At 40.5% G+C, this 20,529-nt stretch overlaps 2 protein-coding genes across 4 annotated transcripts in view; one reads left to right on the top strand and one right to left on the bottom strand.

Annotated features, from left to right (window-relative positions):
* The window catches only part of Herc3 (HECT and RLD domain containing E3 ubiquitin protein ligase 3), an 89,195-nt gene extending 70,029 nt beyond the window's left edge, over positions 1 to 19,166 (top strand). The window contains exons 23-25 of one of the 3 annotated variants that reach the window (XM_029534556.1): positions 15,133 to 15,316; positions 15,503 to 15,605; positions 17,432 to 19,166. In XM_029534556.1, coding sequence (XP_029390416.1) covers positions 15,133 to 15,316; positions 15,503 to 15,605; positions 17,432 to 17,640 — 496 coding nt within the window. In that variant the 3' untranslated portion in view covers positions 17,641 to 19,166. Of the gene's footprint in view, positions 1 to 1,246; positions 1,837 to 2,311; positions 2,441 to 15,132; positions 15,317 to 15,502; positions 15,606 to 17,431 lie in introns of those variants that run through there. The other 2 variants (XM_021189850.2, XM_029534558.1) reach the window with 2 other exon arrangements.
* On the bottom strand, positions 4,318 to 6,165 carry Nap1l5 (nucleosome assembly protein 1 like 5). Its single transcript, XM_029534560.1, has 2 exons — positions 5,556 to 6,165; positions 4,318 to 5,312 (listed from the first exon to the last, which is right to left on the bottom strand). The coding sequence occupies exon 1, from the start codon at positions 6,033 to 6,035 to the stop codon at positions 5,571 to 5,573; it is 465 nt and encodes a 154-aa protein (XP_029390420.1). The 5' UTR covers positions 6,036 to 6,165; the 3' UTR covers positions 4,318 to 5,312; positions 5,556 to 5,570.
* Positions 19,167 to 20,529: the final 1,363 nt, after the last annotated feature.

Consider the following 20,529-nt stretch of genomic DNA (forward strand, 5'->3'; position numbering starts at 1 on the left):
AGTGCTCACTTGCCAGCAATCCTTGCCCTTGGGAGCAAACATGACTGTCAGTCTTCGAGCCCAGTTTATTTCTTTCATTGTTTCATAGGCTCAGGACTCAAGTTTCAACACCCCTGTGACCCCTCTCAGGCATCAATTGTGAGCCTTAGGTTGCTTAATCTTGGCTTCTGACTGACTGGCTTGTAAATTAAGATGCCCATAACCACTGCCTTCAGTTCTATTGGTATACTTCAGTTGCTCACAAATTTCAGGGAAAGATAGTTGCCTCTACCGATTTGTTGTAAAAGATGTTATACAGGTTACACGTGAGAAGATGCCTCAAGAGTTAAGGTATGGGAGAAGCGTGTACCCCTCAGGTTGCATCTCTCTCTAGGAACTCCCGTGTGTTCAACTGTCCAGTAGCTAATGAAACTCTATCCTTTTGGGTTCTAATAGACAGTTCATTTTATAGACATGGAAGCCTAATCAATTGTGTGGAAGTTTTAGTGAATAAGAGGGTACAATCCAATGCTAGTACACTGAGTAGGGAAACCCAATGAGGCCCATTCAGTTTTTTTCTGGACTATGTAGAATTTCTTTATCTAGAGTATAAGGCAGAACTCCTTGAAATGGACTTGTTGTGACCTTTTATAGGACAAGGTTAGTTAAAGAATTATGAATTGTTGCTTCTCTCTCTGTGTGTGTCTCTCTCTTTCTTTGTTTGTGTGTGTGTGTGTGTGTGTTGAACATGGAACTCTGGGCTCTGTCAGTAGTAAGATATTTGGATGAAAGTACCAGAGGAATACAAATTCCATTCAAATGAGTTAACATATATCCAAAGAGAAGAACTTCCATGGCTACTTACTGGTGTCTACCTAAGCCAAGTCTCTCCATAGTGGTAGCCACATCTGGATGAAACTGTAATGTGTCACTTCTGGGATTAAGTATTTTTGTCTATCCTATAGCATGTGTTATTACCACTAATGGAAAAACAAAGACCTTAAGTTGGTACAATTAAATTGCAGCTTTGTTCTAAAGGGCATTTAAATTCTATAGGAAGGACCTAAGAACGGAGCTGTGGCTCTTAGTGACCTCTCTTGATACCTCATGGACATCGGTGAGGCCTGCAGTCCTTAAGGGCTACATTCTATTTGTAGTAAGTTGTTACAGGAACAAAAAATAACGAAACAGCAGTCTTACTTCTGGACTGCTTCCCTTGTGCCTGGCATACTCCTAAAGACGACGTGTAAACCTTCTCACTTGGCAGATGATGAAATTGAAACAGAATTACATCATTTGGCCAGCTACACAGCTAGAAGAAAAGGCCTGTGCCCCAGGAGTTGTACCCTGCCACTGGGAGCTCCCAAGGGAGCTTGAGAGTTCCTGTCCTCTCCTCCAGGGAAAGAAAGTGACTGAACAATTCACTGTTTCTCCTTTCGGGCAGACTGCATAATTTCCTAAGAAGAGAAAGCTTGTATAGTTAGGAGCATACTATAAATGTATGAAATTGAATGTCTGAACGTTGAACTAGGGAATACAGTGCATATATAGCATTTAAGATGAGATAAAACCCTCATGAGCATGTTGTGGCACACATCTTTGATCCCAGTGCTGGAGAGGTAGAGCCTAGCAAATCTTTGTGAGTTTGAGGCCAGCCTACATAAGTGACATAAGACAGGGACTGAGCTATATAATGAGAACCTGTCTAGAAAAAAAATCAGTCAGTCAAACAAAACAACAACCACTGCCTCATGGATATGTGTGATACTGTATAGTCTACTATGTAAATGTGTTTTATTTGGATATTTGGTCTGTTTGTATGTTCTTTTAGTATTACCCTTTCTCTATTCTTTTAGCCCTGCCCCATTTTTTTTAATTAAAAGTGTTACAAGCATCTTTTGTATATATATAAAAAGATTATTTTTGCCTTTAAAAATGCATTTTTAAGGATCAAATTCCAAGGATAAATGAAAAATTATGGCATTTTGAATCTGCTGACAAATATTTTTGCCGGGTTGATTTTATTAATGAATTGTACCAGGTTATTCATCTTTATCAGCATATAAGAATACCTATTTCACTCTGTTCTCACAGTATCTTCAAAATATTTGCGTTTGTTTCATACATAGGATACTTTAAAGATTCTTCACAGCACTGATCCGTTTGAATGCTGTGCCAGCTTAGTGTTTGCATATTACTATAAACATCTGAAATTGCTGCTTTTAAAAAAAATGGTGTGTTTATGTTATATAAATTTCAGCTGAAAAAACTAACATTTGTTTCTATGTATGTACATTTGTTTACATGTATGTGTGTGTATGTGACCCTGTAGACAGGCACAGCTGCGGCACCAAGCTTACACTGTGAGCCTTGAGGGGCTGCAGCTTCCTGTGTCACACACTGTAATCGTGCACTGAATAGATAATGTGTGCTGCTGGCTGGTTACATCGTGTTGCTGGGTTTGGCCTGTCAAGGGTTAAAATGGTTTCCTGCAAAGCAGTATTTTACTTGCCTGGAGGAGATGGTGTCCTGCCATTACTGTGCAGCTGTGACGCACTTTCAAATAAGCAGCCCAGGAGATACCCGTTTAGGATCCGTTCAGTGAGGAAATGAATTGACCTCCATCCTAAAGATTCCTAGTGTGCATGTATATACAGTATAGTATGTAGACCATTATAAAATAGTGCCTGCCAGCCAGAGCACATAGCTGTGACATGTATGTCTCCAGCCTTGCCAGAGCCCTGCTTCCCCTTGTTCTGGGCATAGCAACATGTCTCCCTCCCCAGCATTTCTTCTGTTCGAAATAATCAGCAGGAGTTCTTTATGTAAATCTGTACTAGTTATATTTTAATTTTATGTAAACCTCTGCCAGTTTTATTTTCATTTTATTTTAGTAGTGTAAAACAGTACTAATTTTCATATGATTTGTCAAACTATTAAGATCATTAACTTTCTGTTGTCTATATCTGTTACAGCTATAATTCACAGTGGTTGTTTGCATTTGAAATGAGTGTAAATACTCCAAATTTGATTGTTTTCTAATTTTTTTGTCTTGTCATGTCTGTTTATTTCTTTTGGCTGTATATGTCCTAATCTCAATCTTTTTGTATCTAATAATTGATAAATATTTTATGTATTTTCTTCATTAAAAATGTTTCCTTGAGACAAAGTCTAACTTGTTTCTGGATTATTGTAAGTTGTTTTAGCTATTCTTATGGATAAACTGCAAAGAAGTTGTATTAAATTCCAGATTCCATGTGGGCTTTGAATTGAATTGTGATAAATAATAAATTAATTTTGGAAGAATTTATGTTTTGTGATAGTCTTCTAAATCAGGGATTTCTTGTGAAATCTCATATTTTTATATATACTATACACATTTTTATTATAGGCTAGCTTATGTTTAGGTATGTATATACTATTTCTAGTATAAAAGAAATCTTTCTTTTATATTTTAATACCTTAACTGTTGATTTTATATATTTGACAACCAATCAATTCATCACATTTGTATCTGATTGTTTTCAAGTTTATTCTTTTGGGTTTTCTATATCTAATAATCATATACCTATAAAATAAATTTCCTAGTATTTAGACCTTATATTTATACTTAGTTATTTTTTAATTCTTACTAGACCTAGAGAAATATTAAATGACAGTCCCTCCATTTCTGAAGATGAATGAATGTTAATTTTCATTACCTTTTTCCTTATTAAAATAATATGATTATGATGATCAATAATATATATAATATACCTCTTCAGTTGTATTGGTCTTGCCGCAAGGAAGATTACCGCTACCTTAGAGTTGTTTGGAGACATCTGTTGTCATTAGCAACAGGTTAGCACTGCCCCCCTTCCCCAACGTCATCAGATTTTGCTGCAGTGTGATTAACCCTTGCAGCAAATGGAAAAGAATGGCGTCTGATTTTTTTGTTTGTTTGTGCATGTGTATGTGTGTGCATTCATATTGTCACATTAAAATCTTACCTTTTCTAAGAGGAAATTAAAACCAGGCTTTACATGGAGGAAACCAAAAGAAGATAGTTTTGGGATGTCCTATATTTCTGAATTACAAGCCGTATTCTTTTCTGATAACAAGGAATCACCAAGGTAGAAATTAATAATGCTACCATTTTCTCTTGCGTAGCAGGGGAGGAAGGGAGTTGAATTTTCTGTCCAGGTTTTTTGTCTTTATTATAACAATAATAGCTGGAAATTATTCCTAGGTGTCAGACGCTGCTATGTGGGCTATAAGCATAGTAACTCACTTTCCCTTCATAATAATTGTGAGGAAGGGACTGTTTCCACCCGCTTTTATAGATGACAGTACAGGCAGTCAGAATAACAAGGATTTTTTTATTTTTGAAAATACTGTTTTGTTAACACCACAGTGGTAAACAACTTTGTGTTTGTGTTTCTTTACAGAACATTGGTTCACAGACAATTCAAAACCCACAAAGAAGCTAGAGGCCTTTACATTAAATGTCTTTTCCCTTCCTTTATGCCCTTCTGTCCTCAAGCAATAAAATTTGATTTTGCACCATTTAATAAGTCACATTTACATAGCAAAATAATGAAGGCACAGCTAATACAAGCAAACTTAAACCCTTTCTATTTCTGAGCTGGGGTTGGGGGTACACACTTGGGTTTGTTCTTCAAGTATATACTTTTTCCAAACATTAGCTTCATTGAGGAGTTCTGATGGTTTTCACAGCTACTTGCTAAAAGCTACAAGACAAAAAGACTTCACAAAGGTCAAACTAGGCAACACTGGATACACATGCTTTACAGAATTGCTACATTCTACTCTTCAAGTAAATTATATTTCTAAAATGCTATAAGGTAATTTAACACTTTAAACATTTGGGATAATTTTCACGATTTTGTAAACAAACACTACCAAGAAAACAGATAACATGAGACCATAACAGATGAATACGTGTTGACAATATTATACATGGAATACACCCTCATTTTTGAAACCGTGTTCTTTCTGTAAATTCAAATATTCAAAACATTTTTTCACAACTTTAAATGGCAGTTTTCCTAGCCACATAATCAGTAAATGCTGTCAGTCCAGGCTTGCTCCATGCCAAGGCTCCTCTGGAGTGTAAAGCTGATGTCTGGGTTTGCAAAAGCAAAAGTCTTAAAGATGACGTCGTTCCTGGGTTCCTTTTCCTCTGCGCTGGAAAATGTAAAGAAACTGAAGAATTAAGCATTGAGAAGAGTTCTGTCTTAGCGTGGATGTTCCAGTGTAGTGTGATGAATGGATTTCAACGTGTGACGCACTTTAATTCCCATCTAACTGACAACCTTTCAACAGTCTCAAGTCTAGTTCTCACAAAAGAGCAGGGAGAAAAAAAAAAAGTTTAATTAGGCTTTTTTTTCTAAAAAACGTCTTTTGGCATCTGTTTTACACAAATAAAAGTCAGATTAGAAACGGGCTAGCCAGAATCTACTTGATTCAATTTAATTTTAGGAATGTTAAAATAGATTCACATTGTATTTTGGGCAAATCCTGAGCCTTTTAAAGTCTGCCGACATTGGAAATAAAAGGAGCAGGGGATTTGTCACCTGTCAGCTGCTTGCTCACTTCTTGGGACCCCCAGTTGCGCCAGCTGCAGCCTCTTCTTCCTCCTCCTCCTCCTCCTCCTCCTCTTCGTCCTCGTCGTCTTCATCATCTTCTCCCTCCAGGGTCCACGCGCAGCCCTCCATCTCTCCGGTGAGCTCCTGGATCTTGGCGAGTAGGGGCTTGTAGATATCGTTGTACTTCTTCTCCAGAGCCTGGAATTCCTTGTCAAATTTGGCCTCGATCTTATCGCAGCGCTTCTGCAGCTTTTTGAGCGCCAGAACCCGGCATTTGACGGAATTGGGCAAGCTCTCCATAAAGTCTTTTTTGGGCTTGGGCGCGTTCTCCGCGGGAGCCTGGGGCTCCTCGGCCGCGGGAGCAGCGGCACTGTCAGCATTCGCGGCATCTTCGCCACCCTGGGCGCCCTCCATTACCTCGTCCTCGGCGCGGCTCTCAGCAGGTCCCTGCTTCTCGGGGTCGGCCATGGCTACTGCTCAACTCAGCTGGCTTGTTTGCCGCAGTGGTCTGGTGATTGCGCAGTCTGCGATAGAGCTGGTCCAGAGAGGTCCTGCAGCTGTGACTGCGGCTGGTCCAGAGTGCGTCTGAAGATGCGGCAAACGCTGACGGCTGTGGTGACGTTCGAGCGGCCGCTTCGCGACTCGCGGCAAGTGAATGGCTGCTCACTATCAGCTGATGGTTGTGCGCACACACTGCACCAAATTGTTGCTATGCTGCTATCTCCGAGGTCTCTAAAACCTGCCACTTAGACACCCAGCCCTCAGCATCCGCCCCCACCCCTGCAGAACTGGCTGGAACCAGCTCGAGTCTGAGACTGTATTTTTCCATACCTGTTTATACAGCCCCCCCATCTGTTTACTGTGTGCTCCCTCTCCCATCTCAGCTCTCCAAATCCGCAATGCACCTGACAATCTTTGTTGAAAGTGCGCCATAGCTGATGTTGGTCAGCCTTGGTTATGGGTACATTTCCAAGCTTGACTGCGTCTTAAATTCACTACCAGAGAACAGAAATGCAGGAGAACCATTTTCTTCTCCTTTGCAGACCCACAGTGTGTGTGTGTGTGTATCTGCGCAGACCATCTTGGGCTTTTAGAGCACAGTCAGACATCTCTGTTTAACCTATATCCTAGTGGCAAATTGTGGCGTGAGGGACCTTGGAATTGATTCTGTAAGTGTTTGTGTGGCAAATTTCTGCACTGGGAGCACGCTAGTAGGGTCCACACAGGTGCCTATGAAAAGAAACAAAGTGAGGGTGAACAGAAGAAAAGCAAAGCCCTCGGAGTGTCCAACATTGTGACGTTGTGAAAAGATGCTGCCATATATAGATGTGTAGGGCCCAATTCAGTTTTTGGGGGGAGGCGCACTGCTTCCAGTTAGCAGATTAAACATGCCCATAAAGGCTGTGGAAAAGAGGTCATTTTAATACGTCTTGAAATACGTGTGTTTGGTCCTACACTTCCTTAGGGACCCACAGATGCTTCTACAGTCATTTGTCACCAAACACTTCACAGTTAACCATCTGTTGTTTGAATCTGCTTGTAATTTGTATGTGAGAGCTTTGGAAAAGACCATAAACATGAAAGTCTTGTTTTTTAATAATGAACTGATCTTTTATTTTTTTACCCATATAAGCCAGAATTAGAGAATTGTTTCATTTATTTATCTATTTGTTTATCTATCTATTTATCATCTATTTATTTACTTATTTACTTATTTATTTACTTATTTATTTAGCTGGTCCAGTCTAGCTTCAAACTATGTGAACTCCAGGTCCTTCCTGCCTCCTTAGAGCTTCTAGAATAAAGAGCAGGGCACAAATCTTAAGTGGTTCCTAGAGGATACATTCATTACCTATTTAGATCTGTCTTTCTCTGTGGTGGGTCTTGCCAGAGTTTTACGCATATGAATTATATGTAAATCATTTAGTGCTGACACGGAGTAAGCACTGAATATTTTTTAAGTAAAATTACTGTATTAAAAACAAATACCTTTGTCCCTCTGATGAAAGAATGTGAATATTTACAAAATACATTTTTAATGTACTTCTGAGTCCTTTAGTTTGTTTTACCCCCCCCCCCAGCCTTCTTCTTCTCTCTTTCGTTACATGTTTGTCTTTATTTGTTGGTGGTGCGTGGTTGCACGTTCCACAGCATGAATGTCTGCAGGGTCTATCATTCCGACTATGTGCTTCTGGGAATCACACTTAGGTCTTCAGGCTTAGGAGCAAATGGTTTATCTGCGGAGCTACCTTGCTGGACCTCTTTTAGGACTTTTACTTTTTTACTCACAAGATCCTAAACCTTAGACTAGACTGTCAGTAAAACCTAGCATTTGGGGAGTATTTCCACAAACAAATGTGTCAATGTAAGCTCTGTGGTAATCAAGATATCGAATAGTAACTTTACTCCCCTAAAATACCCATGGGGCCTTTCCTCTACAATGCATATGATACATTGATACATCTATACACTGTCTCAATCATTCTATTCTCTTATTTTGTTTCTCCAGACAGAGTTCTCTCATGCTTTTAGTTTCATGCCACAATGCATTTGGAATTGTGAACCAGACAAGCCCTTTGACCTTTAAGTTGCTTTCATCAGGAAATTTTGTCACAGCAATAGGAAAGAAAAGTAATTACAGGCAAAGGTTGGTTCTATATCGTGGCTTTTTTGGTTAGCAGCACAATAAATATGGCAGCACAGGCATTTCTTGGACAATTTCATTTCCGCTGGATTTATTTCTCTGTAAGTCTGTTATTGGTAGATAGACAAGCTGCTGACTTTTGTACATTGATTTGGTATATTGCTGCTCTGATGAAAGTATTTATCAGATCTCAGCCTTATTGTGAAGTCTATGATATATTAAGGATAGAATCTTATTATCTGAAAATAGAGATGCTTTGTGTCTGTTCCTTTTTATTTATAGTCCTTTCATTCCTCTCCTTGCCTTTCGCTCTGGCTGTAATTTCAGACTATATTGAATAAAGGCTGGGAGCATGGACACCCCTTTTCCATGCCCAATTATTGGATACTTTCAGTTTTTCCCATTCCACACACACTGAGTTCTTTTCTGTTGTTTTTCGTCTGCACATCATTGATCAAGTAAAGTCTCAGTCTTTACTGTTTCTTTCTGTCTGCTACTTTTGGATTTGTCTTGTTCTTGTTTCTCTACAATGTTAGGTCATTTATTTGAGATCTCTTAAGTTTAACGCAGGCAATCGTGGCTCTAAAGTTCTTACTTAGAGCTAGTATTGCTGTGTCTCTAAGGTTGTAGTAAGTTGTATTTTAACTTTCATTTGAACTTAAGAATTCATTAAGTTTCTTGCTGATTTTTATAATCCCATTCTTCAGTCTCCATGCACTGGCTTAATTTCTGTAGTTTTTCTTACTGTTCATTTCTGAGTTTCTTCTATTTTCTGATGAGATACAAAAAATATTTCCAGTTTCTTCTGTACTTATTGACTTGCTTTAGGACCTAAAATGTGTTCTATTTTAGAAAAAGTTCTGTAGGTTGATAAAAAGAATGTGTATTCCACAGTTGTTGGATGGACTATCCTGTGGATGCCAATGTTAAATCTATTTGTTAAGTGGTCCAGTTTAACTCTGGTGTTTCTCTGCTGATGTTTTTGGTTCTTTCTCTTTCTCTCCCTCAACCTCTTACTCACAAATCTTTCCCTCCCTCCCTCCCTCCCTCCCTCCCTCCCTCTCTCTCTCCCTCTGCCTTGCTCTCTCCCTCTCTCCTTCTCTTCCTCCCCCTCCCTTTTCTCTCTCCTTCCCTCTCTCTGTCCCTTTCCCTCTCCTTTTTCTCCATTCTGCCTTTCCTTTCCCCTCTTCCTCTGCTCTTTTCACTAGAATCAATATATCTTTCTAATTTTTATTTTGTCTCCTTTTTTGAATTATTTATTTATTTTTATTTTATTTTATTTTATTTTTTTTACTTATTCACTTTACATTCCACTCACTGCCCTCCCTCCTGGTCACCCCCTCCCACAATCCTTCCCTGTCCCTCTTCTCTTCTAAGCAGGTGGGACCTCCCTGGTTATCCCCCAACCCTGGCACTTCATGTCTCTGCAGGGGTAGGTCCTTCCTCTCCCACTGAAGCCAGACAAGGCAGTCCAGCTAGAAGAACATATCCTATGTACAGGCCACAGCTTTTGGAATAGCCCCCATTCCAATTGTGCAGGACCCACATGAAGACCAGGCTGCACATCTGCTACATATGTGCATAGAAGCCTAGGTCCACTCCATGTATATTCTTCAGTTGGTGGTTCAGCCTCTGAGAGCCCCAATTAACTTGTCTTCCTGTGGAGTTTCTATCCCCTTCAGGGTCCAGAATCTGTCCTCCTATTCTTCCATAGGAGTCCCCAAGCTTCATCCACTGACTGTGGGTCTCCACATCTGTCTGAGTCAGCTGCTAGGTGGAACCTCTCATAGGACAGCTATTCTAGACTCCTGTCTGTAAGCATATCAGAGTATCATTAATTGTGTTAGGCATTGGTGCTTGCCCATGTGATGGGTCTCAAGTTGGGCTAGTTATTGGTTGGCCATTCCCCCTGTCTCTGCTCCATCCCCCATTTCTGCATTTCTTATTGACAGGATAAATTTGGGGTTGAAAGTTTTGTGGGTGAGTATTGTGCTGCCTGGCTGAAGTAGCTGACCTCTTTAGGTTTCATATCCACAATGCTGTGAGTCACAGCTAAGGTCACCTCCATTGATTCTTGGGTGCCTCCCTTATCCCAGGTTTCTGTCTTGTCCTGGAGATGCACCCCATCTCTGTCAGTTGCAGATTTCCATTCATTCTTATGGCCATCTAGATATCTCTCCTATCCTTCCTTCCCCTCACCTGATCCTCAACCCTCCCCCATTCTCCTTTCCATCCCCTCTCACTCCCAGTTCCCTCCTCCATCTGCCTCTTATGGCTAGCTATTTTATTCTCCATTCTAAGTAAGATTCAAGCATCCTTGCTTGTTCAAGAAGCTAAGCAAGCATCTTGTTTAGCTTCATTGAGTCTGTAGAGTATATAGCATGAGCATCCTATATTTTATGGCTAATATTCACTTGTAAATGAATACATATCATGCATGTCCTTTGGGAACTGTGTTACCTCACTCAGAATTATATTCTCAAGTTCCATCCATTTGCCTCCAAAATTCATGATGTCTTTGTTTTTAATAGCTGGATAGCATTCCATTGTGTAGATGGAATGTATACCACATTTTCTTTATCCATTCTACAGCTGAGGAACATCGAGGTTGTTTCCAGTTTGGGCTATTATGAATAAATCTGTTATGAGCATAGTTGAGCAAGTTTCTGTGGGATGCTGGAGTCTCTTTTGGGTGGTCTACCTCTCAGGAGTGGTATAGCTGGGTCTTGAGGTAGAACTATTCCCAGTTTTCTGAGACATCACCAAATTGATTTCCAAAGTGGTTGTACAAGTTTGCACTCCCACAGAAATGGTGAGTGTTAACTTTGTTTGACATCTTCGATAGCATGTGCTATCTCTTGTGGCTTTTGTCTTAGCCATAGAATCTATATTCCTATGCTGAATATCCCTACCCAAGTTGTTGAATTTCTCATCTAGATTTTGAATTGACTTATTTAGTTCATTCTTCTGTTTATTTGAGTGATCTTTGAAGTCATTGATCACTTTAAAAAACAAGACAAAGCCTTACACTTTTGAATTATTTGATAGTTTGACCATTTCAGGAATTTCAGTTTTTCTGAGAATTGTTAACTTTTGCACAAATTGTGCTGCATTGGATGTTTGGCTGATGCATGGTTCTAGGTACAGCTTATGTGCATGCTGGGATGGTATCCTTCCTGGTTTTATGATAGGGTCTTCTGGGTGGCCAGCTTTCTTTTGAGGGCTCTGCCACCCAGAGAGTAAAACAAACTGCTCTTAGAATGCCAGCAAAATAAATTACATAGACAAATGCCATCAAACCAAATAAAGGCAAGAACTATACTAACAGGAACTTTAGGAAAAATAGTATCAAATAAAGTATGAAGTTTAAGAATTCATGATGGTTAAAGGAATAACAGTGAAGAGCCGGGAGAAAAGAAAGAAGCAAGGCAAAGTAAAAGAGGAGGAAAAATGTAGCTCTGAGTTCTGCACTAGGAGGAACCAGCTCTGCCTGTGAGTCTTAGCTCTTTCAAACCCTGTGACGAGGAGTAGGTACTCTGGTAACTCAGGGTTCAGACTGAGGTAGTAGCCCCAGAGCTCTGTCTTCACAGGAATCCTCAGTCAATAGGACCCTCACCACAGAACTAACTACATCTGCAATTCTCAAAATAAACAGCTCAGTAGAAACGGAGCTTCTTAGTGTGCAGTAAACCATGTCAGCATAAAATGCCTCCTTTGCCCCTGAAACAGTGTTACCAATGAAAAGGAAGATCTTGACCACTGACAGCCCCCACCCTAGGGAAGTTATTTAGTCTGTCGTTGCCTCAGTTTTTTAACCTTGGAGGTGAGGGCATGTCCCTCCACAGCCTTGGCTCCCACTTGGAACTGTTTGTGTTTACAGGTTCTCTATTACCCTCTGTCAAGATGGTGACTTTCTGCAGCACTGACATGTGGGGAGAGGCTGGGAGGTTCCAATCCTGTCCCAGAGGGGTGTCTGTTAACCTAAACCAAAGCTGGACATTAGGCTTGAGGGAAAAGTGGGTACTCCTCCTGAAGCCAGGCCTGCTGGTTTCTTACCCCCAGGGTCCTCTGGCTTACCCCAAATACAGCTTCAGCAGGGCCCTCCCATTCCACACCTGGCCTGAGCTGCTGCTTCTCATTACAATCCCTTCTATCTTTCTCTGCCTTTTAGCCGCTCTTTCACCATGATTTTGATTCCCAGTGCTCTTCCTTTGGAATACAGTCTTTGCTTTAGACCTACTGATTCATGGAGTCTCAAGATGGAAACTTCTAATCTGCTGTCTTCTAGAAGCCTAAGAGATATATTTGATTTAGGTATTTTGAAAGATGTCACTGATACCAATAAAACCCCATATACTTCTGCAATCCTATCATGCTCAGTCACTTTTACCCTCCCTCCCTCCCTCCTTCCCTCCATCCCTCTCTCCCTTCTTTCCTTCTCCCATGTCTCATTTCATACTGAGGATTAAATATAGGGCTCTGAGACCTCACACATTCTAGGCAAGTCCTCTCCTGGCCTCCATCCCAGACTCTAGTCTTTGCATAAAAAAATAACTATTCAATGTGTTATTTGAGGTTTTCAACTTTTATAATAAACATGTATGTCAAGACAAAGACATTTTTCCATTATTGCTTTTATTTTTAATGATGAAACGGTATATGATATACATATCATACATGTAAATATCCCTAAACAGTATGACAGCAATAGCTCACATCATACTGCTTTAGACTACTCTTGGTCTTAAGCACATTCATAGGTTTTAACTGTTTCCTTACTTCCCGGATGAGAAGACTGAGGGAAAGACAGACTAAATAACTTACTAGGGAGTGGGGTTGTGAGTGGTGGAGATATTGCTTTTCATTGTCAACATTGTTTTGAGGGCAAAGGAAAGAAAGCAATTTACATGAACGCTGGGGTGATTTACTTCACATAAAGAAGCTTGGTTTGCACTGAACATTCCTGAGACTCTGTTTATTTGGAGAAATGCAGATGTAGTTAATTCTCTGAAGCCAGTCTACTTGATGCTTTCTGTATGCAGTTATCCTTGCTCATTCTTATGTTAGTGGATCATGGGTTTTGTTTCTCTGAATTTTCTCTTTAACAGGGATGTGCTACCACAGACATCCCAAGTTCTTTGTCCTTTTCCTCCAGTGTCTCTAGATCTCTTTGAAAGCTCATAAAGGAATCATAAAGCTTTTCCAGATATTGACAAATTCTCCCCTTGAGTATTTTTGTCTCACTTCTTAATTGATGCCCCTGTTTGAAAGATTACATAAACACATGGACATTAGTCTGCCTGCTACAAGATAGAATTTTGATACATAATGTGTAGCAGCTTGCAGAGGAAACCTAACTCGACAGTAAGCCACACAGGAGGCTGCCCATTCTGTCAGACTTTCTATTTTTCTTGGTTAACTTTGATAACAATCAGATCAAAATGGTCAGGATTTTAAACAATTAGCAATCTTCTTTAAGACTCAACTACCAGTTTAGCCCCCCCCCGGGGGGTGCAGGGGGGCGGGGAGGGAGAGAGGGAGAGGAGAGGGAGGGAGGGAGAGGGAGAGTGAACATCTAAGTACTTGCTTAGGATGCCTACATCTCTTCAGCCAGCCACAGCTTCCATGGACTGGAGCCTCCATCAGGGTGTTTTGAAATAGTCCAATTTTCTGCTATTAGTTGTTCTCTCTCCATTCTTCTGGCTGCTTTTGAGTCACAGGCAACCACGGCTGACTCTTTTGTCATAAAATGATTTGATTAAATAGTCTTCATTTTTCTCATTTGGCTGATCTTCATGTATTTGCACAGCAAGTATACATGGCTCCTGTCATGTCCTGGTTTATCCTCCCCTGGCTCTCTGTGAGGTTCTAGTTTCTCCATGATGTCATCTCAGGTTTAAGCTTATGCTAGTCAGATGTGTGCAAATGGTAATTCACTGCTGTTTGTATTTACATTTGCCTAATTACTGGGAGATAGAATAGTCATTAAGACAGTTGTTTCCTGACGTCCTTAAAGGATTTATAAGAAAGCAGATAAAGCCAGGTGTGGTGGGACAAATTTGTGATCCCAACACTAGAGCCAAAAGATATCAGGAGATGGAAAGATCTCCCATGTTCATGGATCAGTAGGATTAACACTGTGAAAATGGCCATCTTACCAAAAGCAATCTACAGATTCAGTACAAGCCAGAGGGAATGGGGGAGAAGGACAGGGCTTGCCAGAGCTATGCTTGCCAGGCCTGGTCTGGCTAGAGTCCCTTCACTGACATTCTGAGTTTGATTCCCAGAATCCAGGTAAAACCACAAAGCATGATAGGACACACTTGTAACTCCAGTGCTGGGTGGGTGTGTGTGTGTGGGGGGGTGTAGAAGGAGGTGGCTCCACGGGGCTTGCTTGTCAGCCAGCCTGTTCTACTTGGTGAGTGCCAGGCAGTGATAAAAACTCTGTCTCCAAAATCAAGGTAGATGACATCTGAGAAATGATACCAGGAATGTGTCTTCTACATTCACATACATGTGCACATGTGTACATTAAAAGCAAAAAAAAAAAAAACCAAAAAACACAAGAATATAAGTAACAGGTAGCTTTAGTTTCTGAAGACAGGTCAATTATCCTGCACCTATAATCTTGGGCATTTTTTAAAGGGTTTTTTTCCCCCCCTTAAACTCTAAAGAAGACCTTAAAAGGTGACATCTGGAGTAGCTCAGGTAAAATCAGTAGTTCAGTTTTATACACTTGCCTCCCCTGCTGTAGATCATTGCTTTAGGCATATAGTAGTATCCTAGGGTTCGAAGCTGGGGAGGAGAGTCCCTAATGCTATAGGATGCAGGATGCCTGACGAAAGGCCATGCCCATCACTTTCAACCTAAGCGTAGAAAGGCAGCTCCATGCCACATCTCATTTTTCTGGTCCTCCTGCAGGCAAGAATTCGTGGATGCTTATGTAAATTACATCTTCCAAATTTCGGTTCACGAGTGGTACACAGCCTTCTCCAGTGGCTTCCTAAAGGTGTGTGGTGGCAAAGTCCTTGAGCTCTTCCAGCCTGCGGAACTGAGGGCCATGATGGTGGGGAACAGCAACTACGACTGGGAAGAGCTGGAAGAGGTAAGCTCTGGGAATCCACGTGTGCAGCCGGGTGGGTGTGCCGAGAACCTTGTCTTCACATGCGTTGTGCTTGAGTAGTTGCTGGAGGACTCCTGCCTCACAGTGACTTCTGTCAAAAATGCAAGTCACATCCAATGTGTGCTGTAATATTTCTGTAAGATTAATTTCCCTCCCTCTTTTGGACAGACTGCTGTCTACAGGGGTGATTATTCAAGCACACATCCCACTGTGAAACTATTCTGGGAAACATTCCACGAGTTCCCATTAGAGAAGAAGAAGAAGTTTCTTTGTAAGTATTTATCACATAGGTGGATTGTTCGTATTTTAGTGTGATGTTGGGTAGAGTGATGTGATTCCCAGGTAAAGGTTAACTTCTAAATGGCTAAAGATAGTAAAGAAAATTAAGCTTCAATATGTTTACAGTATATTAATTAAAATGCATTGGAGGCTGTTAGTACACGTGTGAAACAAGATTTCACCAATCTTCACTTTCTTTAAGAATAATAGTCACTTTAGCTGGAAACAGTACTTCATGCTTATAGTCCTAGCTAAACTTGGGAGGTTGAGATAGGAGGATTGCTTGGGCTCAAGAGTTTAAGGTCAGTCTGAGCAACATGGTGATACCCTATCCCCCCAAATCTGAAAAGATTGATCTGGAAAGCTTCTAGATGAAACAGGAAGATTTGACTTATGAACGCTTTGTTGTGATAGCTTCTCTTAACGTGCACTTTACCTGTTCACAGTGTAAGACGGAGAGTGTTGTAGTGTGTACAGGGTTTGGAGTATGTTTTCCTTCCAGAAAGAAACTCCATACACATCAGCAACCACTCACTGTTTCTTCTCTTCACCCAATCCAATCTTGAGTTTGTCTGTGGGAGACATTCTATGCAAATAGAATCATGTAGTATGCAGTCCTTTGGAACTGGCTGGATGACATTTCACTAGGGTAGTAGCTTTAGAGAGGAAAGTTAGTTCCCATGATCAAGTCCAGCCTTTTAGAAATGATTGGATCTTCTGTCTACAGCTGTGTAGTCACACCCATACATTAGCTGTGAATAGAATAGACTTTTTATCGTGTGAAAGAAAAAGAGCAACTTCTTTGCTTTCTAAGAGTGAGCAGACATTGATATTGACTAATTCTCCTGCTCATGTAGAGCAAGGATAAAAAACAAAACAAAAAAAAAAAAACAAAAAACAACAAAAAAAACAGTATCTCACCCTAGAACCTCTCTGCTCATGAACATGAGCTGTTGAGAAGCAAGGTCATGGGAATTGGTTGGGCTGCCAAGTCAACGTGAAAAGCTCCTACTTTCAGGTGAAGCCTTCCTACTGGTCTTGGGAGTTTCCCTAGAAAAAGGCATCTCTAGTTAGAGACTTAAGGATTGGATTTAAGGAGTTTGTTGTCCGTTATCGTTGCTGTGTTATTAATTCTGGAAGGTTGGCAAGAATGGTGGTGTGTTTATATGCCTTAGGCAATGGCAGGTTATTTGAAGTGACTGATGAAGGCTGGCACAGAGTAGAGTGGAAGAGTGCCAAAAGACCCTGGGTGCAACCCCCTATCCCCTCACACACCCTCAAATAAATAATTAAAATAAAATAAAGAAATGGATAATAAGTTCATTCTAGTAATTTCTGGCAGTTTAACAGTGAGAAAAAAAACAAAACAGAAACAGCAACAAAAAGCACTGGGTAGCTGTTTCTGTCTGTGCTGTGCAGGGGAATCTAATTATTTCTGTGGAGTAACAATGTATCTCAATAGTGAACTGCCTAAAGAACATGTAGGTCAAGTCCTCTGGTTTTTGAAAGGAGGGAAATGAATGAAGGTGTTGATCCCTAAGAGGAAACAGTTTTCAGACACCTGAGAAAAGGGAAGGTCTTGAGGTCACAAGGACGTGGGTTCTTCGCTGGCTGCCTTCCTATGACAATAATATCTTTCCTTTTTGATTTTGTGAAGGCCTTTGAGGACATGCGTTCTATAGAGGCTCTAAGACATGTCTAGTGCATACGTGTTGGTGCCTAAAGAGCATTGTAGTTGCCATGGAAGATACAGCGTGTTGTGCCTTTCTCTGTTGCTTAGAGGACTGCATACCATTCATGCCATTTTCTTTTTCTCAGTGTTCCTAACAGGCAGTGACCGGATTCCCATCTATGGCATGGCCAGTCTGCAGATCATCATCCAGTCCACAGCCACTGGGGAGGAATACTTACCTGTGGCCCATACCTGCTACAACCTTCTTGACCTCCCTAAATATAGCAGCAAAGGGATCATGAAGGCTCGGCTGACCCAGGCCCTCGACAACTATGAGGGGTTTAGCTTGGCCTGAGGCACCCCAGCTTACCTAAGGCATCCCTTCCTTCTTCTGTGGCCACATTGAGGCTGATATAAAATACCATGGGAAGTGATTTCTATTTTTTTATTGTTTAAGTGGTTTGAGACTTTTGAATCCTAAACCCTAGTCAAGGCGTTTCTGGGGTTCAATAGGTTTTTTTTCTGGGGTTGAATAGTTTTTTTTGAAAAATCAGTGGTTGGGGATGAGCCAAAAAAAAAAAAATGGCTTTGGTATGGGAAGTGGACTTGATTTTGTTTCGTTTTGTTTGTTTTGTTTTGTTTTGTACCGAGGTACCTGTTACTGTTCCTTCATCTGTGAATGTGTTGCAATCTGCTGGATTTAATGGCAGTGGGTTTTCAGCTTCCGTTTCCCAGATGTCTCTCAGCCCTGATGTTTCTTCACCATGCTCTGCTGCTCTCTTCCTGGCCTCTCAGTCCCCTACAGGGGTGACTTGATGAATATGTCCCTTTTCTTGCCCGCCATGCAGAACATTTCCTTCTCCTCAGCACTGGAAATGCATGGCTTGTTGTAGCCCATCCCAGCCTACAGATGGAACTCCCAAGTCCAAGAAACTGAGCCTTGTCATAGCTCTTGAGTCTTTATGGGAACCTTTATGAACATGTCCTGCTTTAAGGAAATAGGTCATGAGTACCTACTGCCTGGGCCTCCTGAAACACGCATACACAAGAGCCGCAGGTTACGGGTGGGCTGCATGTGTCTCGTTAGCCATGACCCCAGGGTTTACAGTGAATTGGTAGACCTTCTTTATCATACTTTTGAAATGCAAGTTGCATTTTCTTGTTTCCATATTGCCTAAGAACAGTACAATTACTAAAGGTTTCCCCCTTCTTCATTATTTTCTGTCTCTTGCTCTCTTCCTTCCCTTTCTTCCCGTGCTCCCCTCTCCTCCCTCCCTTTTGCTCTCTTACTCTTCCTTGTCTTTGCTGCTTGACTCCGTTCCCCTCTTCCTTCTGGTAGTGAATGCATGCTGTCTTTTTTATTTTAAATTTTGTAAGGTTTTTTTTTTTTTTCAAAAAAAAAAAAAACAACCCTGTCTCTAACTGTGAAATATGAAGATACTCTTTATAATATAGTTTTTGTTTTATCACATGTGAAATGTGCATTTACAGTGAAATTTCAGCAGGGGGATTATGTTAAGTCAAATACGTGTGTCTCAAAAGTGACATGTTTAACTGCTCATCATTGTATAAGGAAATTCTACATGGTCAAGGAGTTCATGTAATTCTAATTTTAAATCTGTAGTAGATAGAGAAAGTATTTATTTATCTAAAATGAAGTACTTATAGATTGTGATGCAGCACCGGGTCTTGATGAAGGAATGTAGATTTTGCTTTTCCTGTTTTCATTTTGAAAAGTTACTCCAATTGCTAAATTGGTAGTTTTTCTGTCCTTATAAATATGACATTTAAAAAAGATACACAATTATATGAAATGTTTATTTTCTATGTGTCTGCATATAGTTCAATATTATCCAATAAATTTGGTGTTTTAACTTAAAACCGTTTGTATTGTAATTGTGGGATGGACACTCTGCTTTCCATGGGAGCATTAAGCCATATAGCCACAGAATCAAATGATTCCTGCTGAAGGGCAGGAGAGCCCAAAGCTCTACAAATGGATGGGAGAGCAATGGGAAAGAGTGGGAATGGTGAAGGTTGTTAATGTTCAAAAAGCATTTCCTGGAGCGGGAGAGGAGTCAGCAAAGGTTCAAACATGGGGAAAGACACAGGAACGAATCTAGGAGAGTTCAGAAGGAAAATCAGAAGAAAGAGAGTAATGACCAATAGAGCAGCACTGGAAGTAGGACCTCGTAGCCCAGAGTTGGGAGTAAGACGTATTTGAGTGGCTCCACAGGATGTGTTCAGGGGTTCCTAAATGGAGAGATAAGACATGAATTTGAAGAATGTGGATGATGTGATTTAGAGGCATTAGAACAGGAAGGACAAAAGCAGAAAGGAGCTCATAGTATTGAGGGAGGTAGACGGTGCAGATGGAAAAGAATATTTGAATGGTAGAGAAGGGGAGGGAAGAAAGGAGACACTGAAGTGAGTCAGAACCTCACATCTCATGCTAATTAGTATTAGCCCACGTACAAAATCTGTGTGTGGAGCCCAGCAAGACAGTACTTTCAATAAATTTGTAATGTTAGTATGATGCATTGCTTTGACAGAGTTAATAGATGGTTTAATGAGCTGGTTCAGTGGGAAAAGGCACTTGTCACCATGACAGGTGTGACTCAATCCCAGGGTTCACCTGCTGGAAGGAGAAAACCAAGCCCTGGAAGTTGTCCTCTGACCTTTACTTGTGTACCTTGGCATGCACATGCCTACACACACACATACACATGCCTACACACACACACACACACACACACACAAATATATGTAATAAAAAACTAAATGTAAATAGTAAGGGGAACAATAGCTTCTTAATGCTAAGATCCATTCAATAAACAATAACTTCAATAAGCAGTTGGTTTGGGGGAAATAAATTTTGAACACAAGTTGTTTCAATTTTTTATTGCAAAATTTATTCCTTTGTTTTTTTTGTGTGTGTGATAATTTTTAATTTTTCTAATCTTAGGTCATTTAATTCATGTAAGGAACATTTTTCCCTAATAAGCATTCATGTGACAAACTGTTTTAAGACTTTTATATGTGAACATTCAGGTTTTCACATTTCCAAAGCTGAAAAAAGAAAGTAGATTGACATTGTTATCTGTGTAAACAATAACTCTGCAATCTTACAGCTGGAAACCCTTGCAAACATGACTCTCTTACCAATATTACATAGCTTAAGTCACTAAAGAAGATAGTTCAGAAAATTGTTTTTGAAACCTTTTGGAGGTGGACTTTTAATCAT

This window comes from Mus pahari, chromosome 2 (assembly GCF_900095145.1).
Source record: "Mus pahari chromosome 2, PAHARI_EIJ_v1.1, whole genome shotgun sequence".
Taxonomy (NCBI): domain Eukaryota; kingdom Metazoa; phylum Chordata; class Mammalia; order Rodentia; family Muridae; genus Mus; species Mus pahari.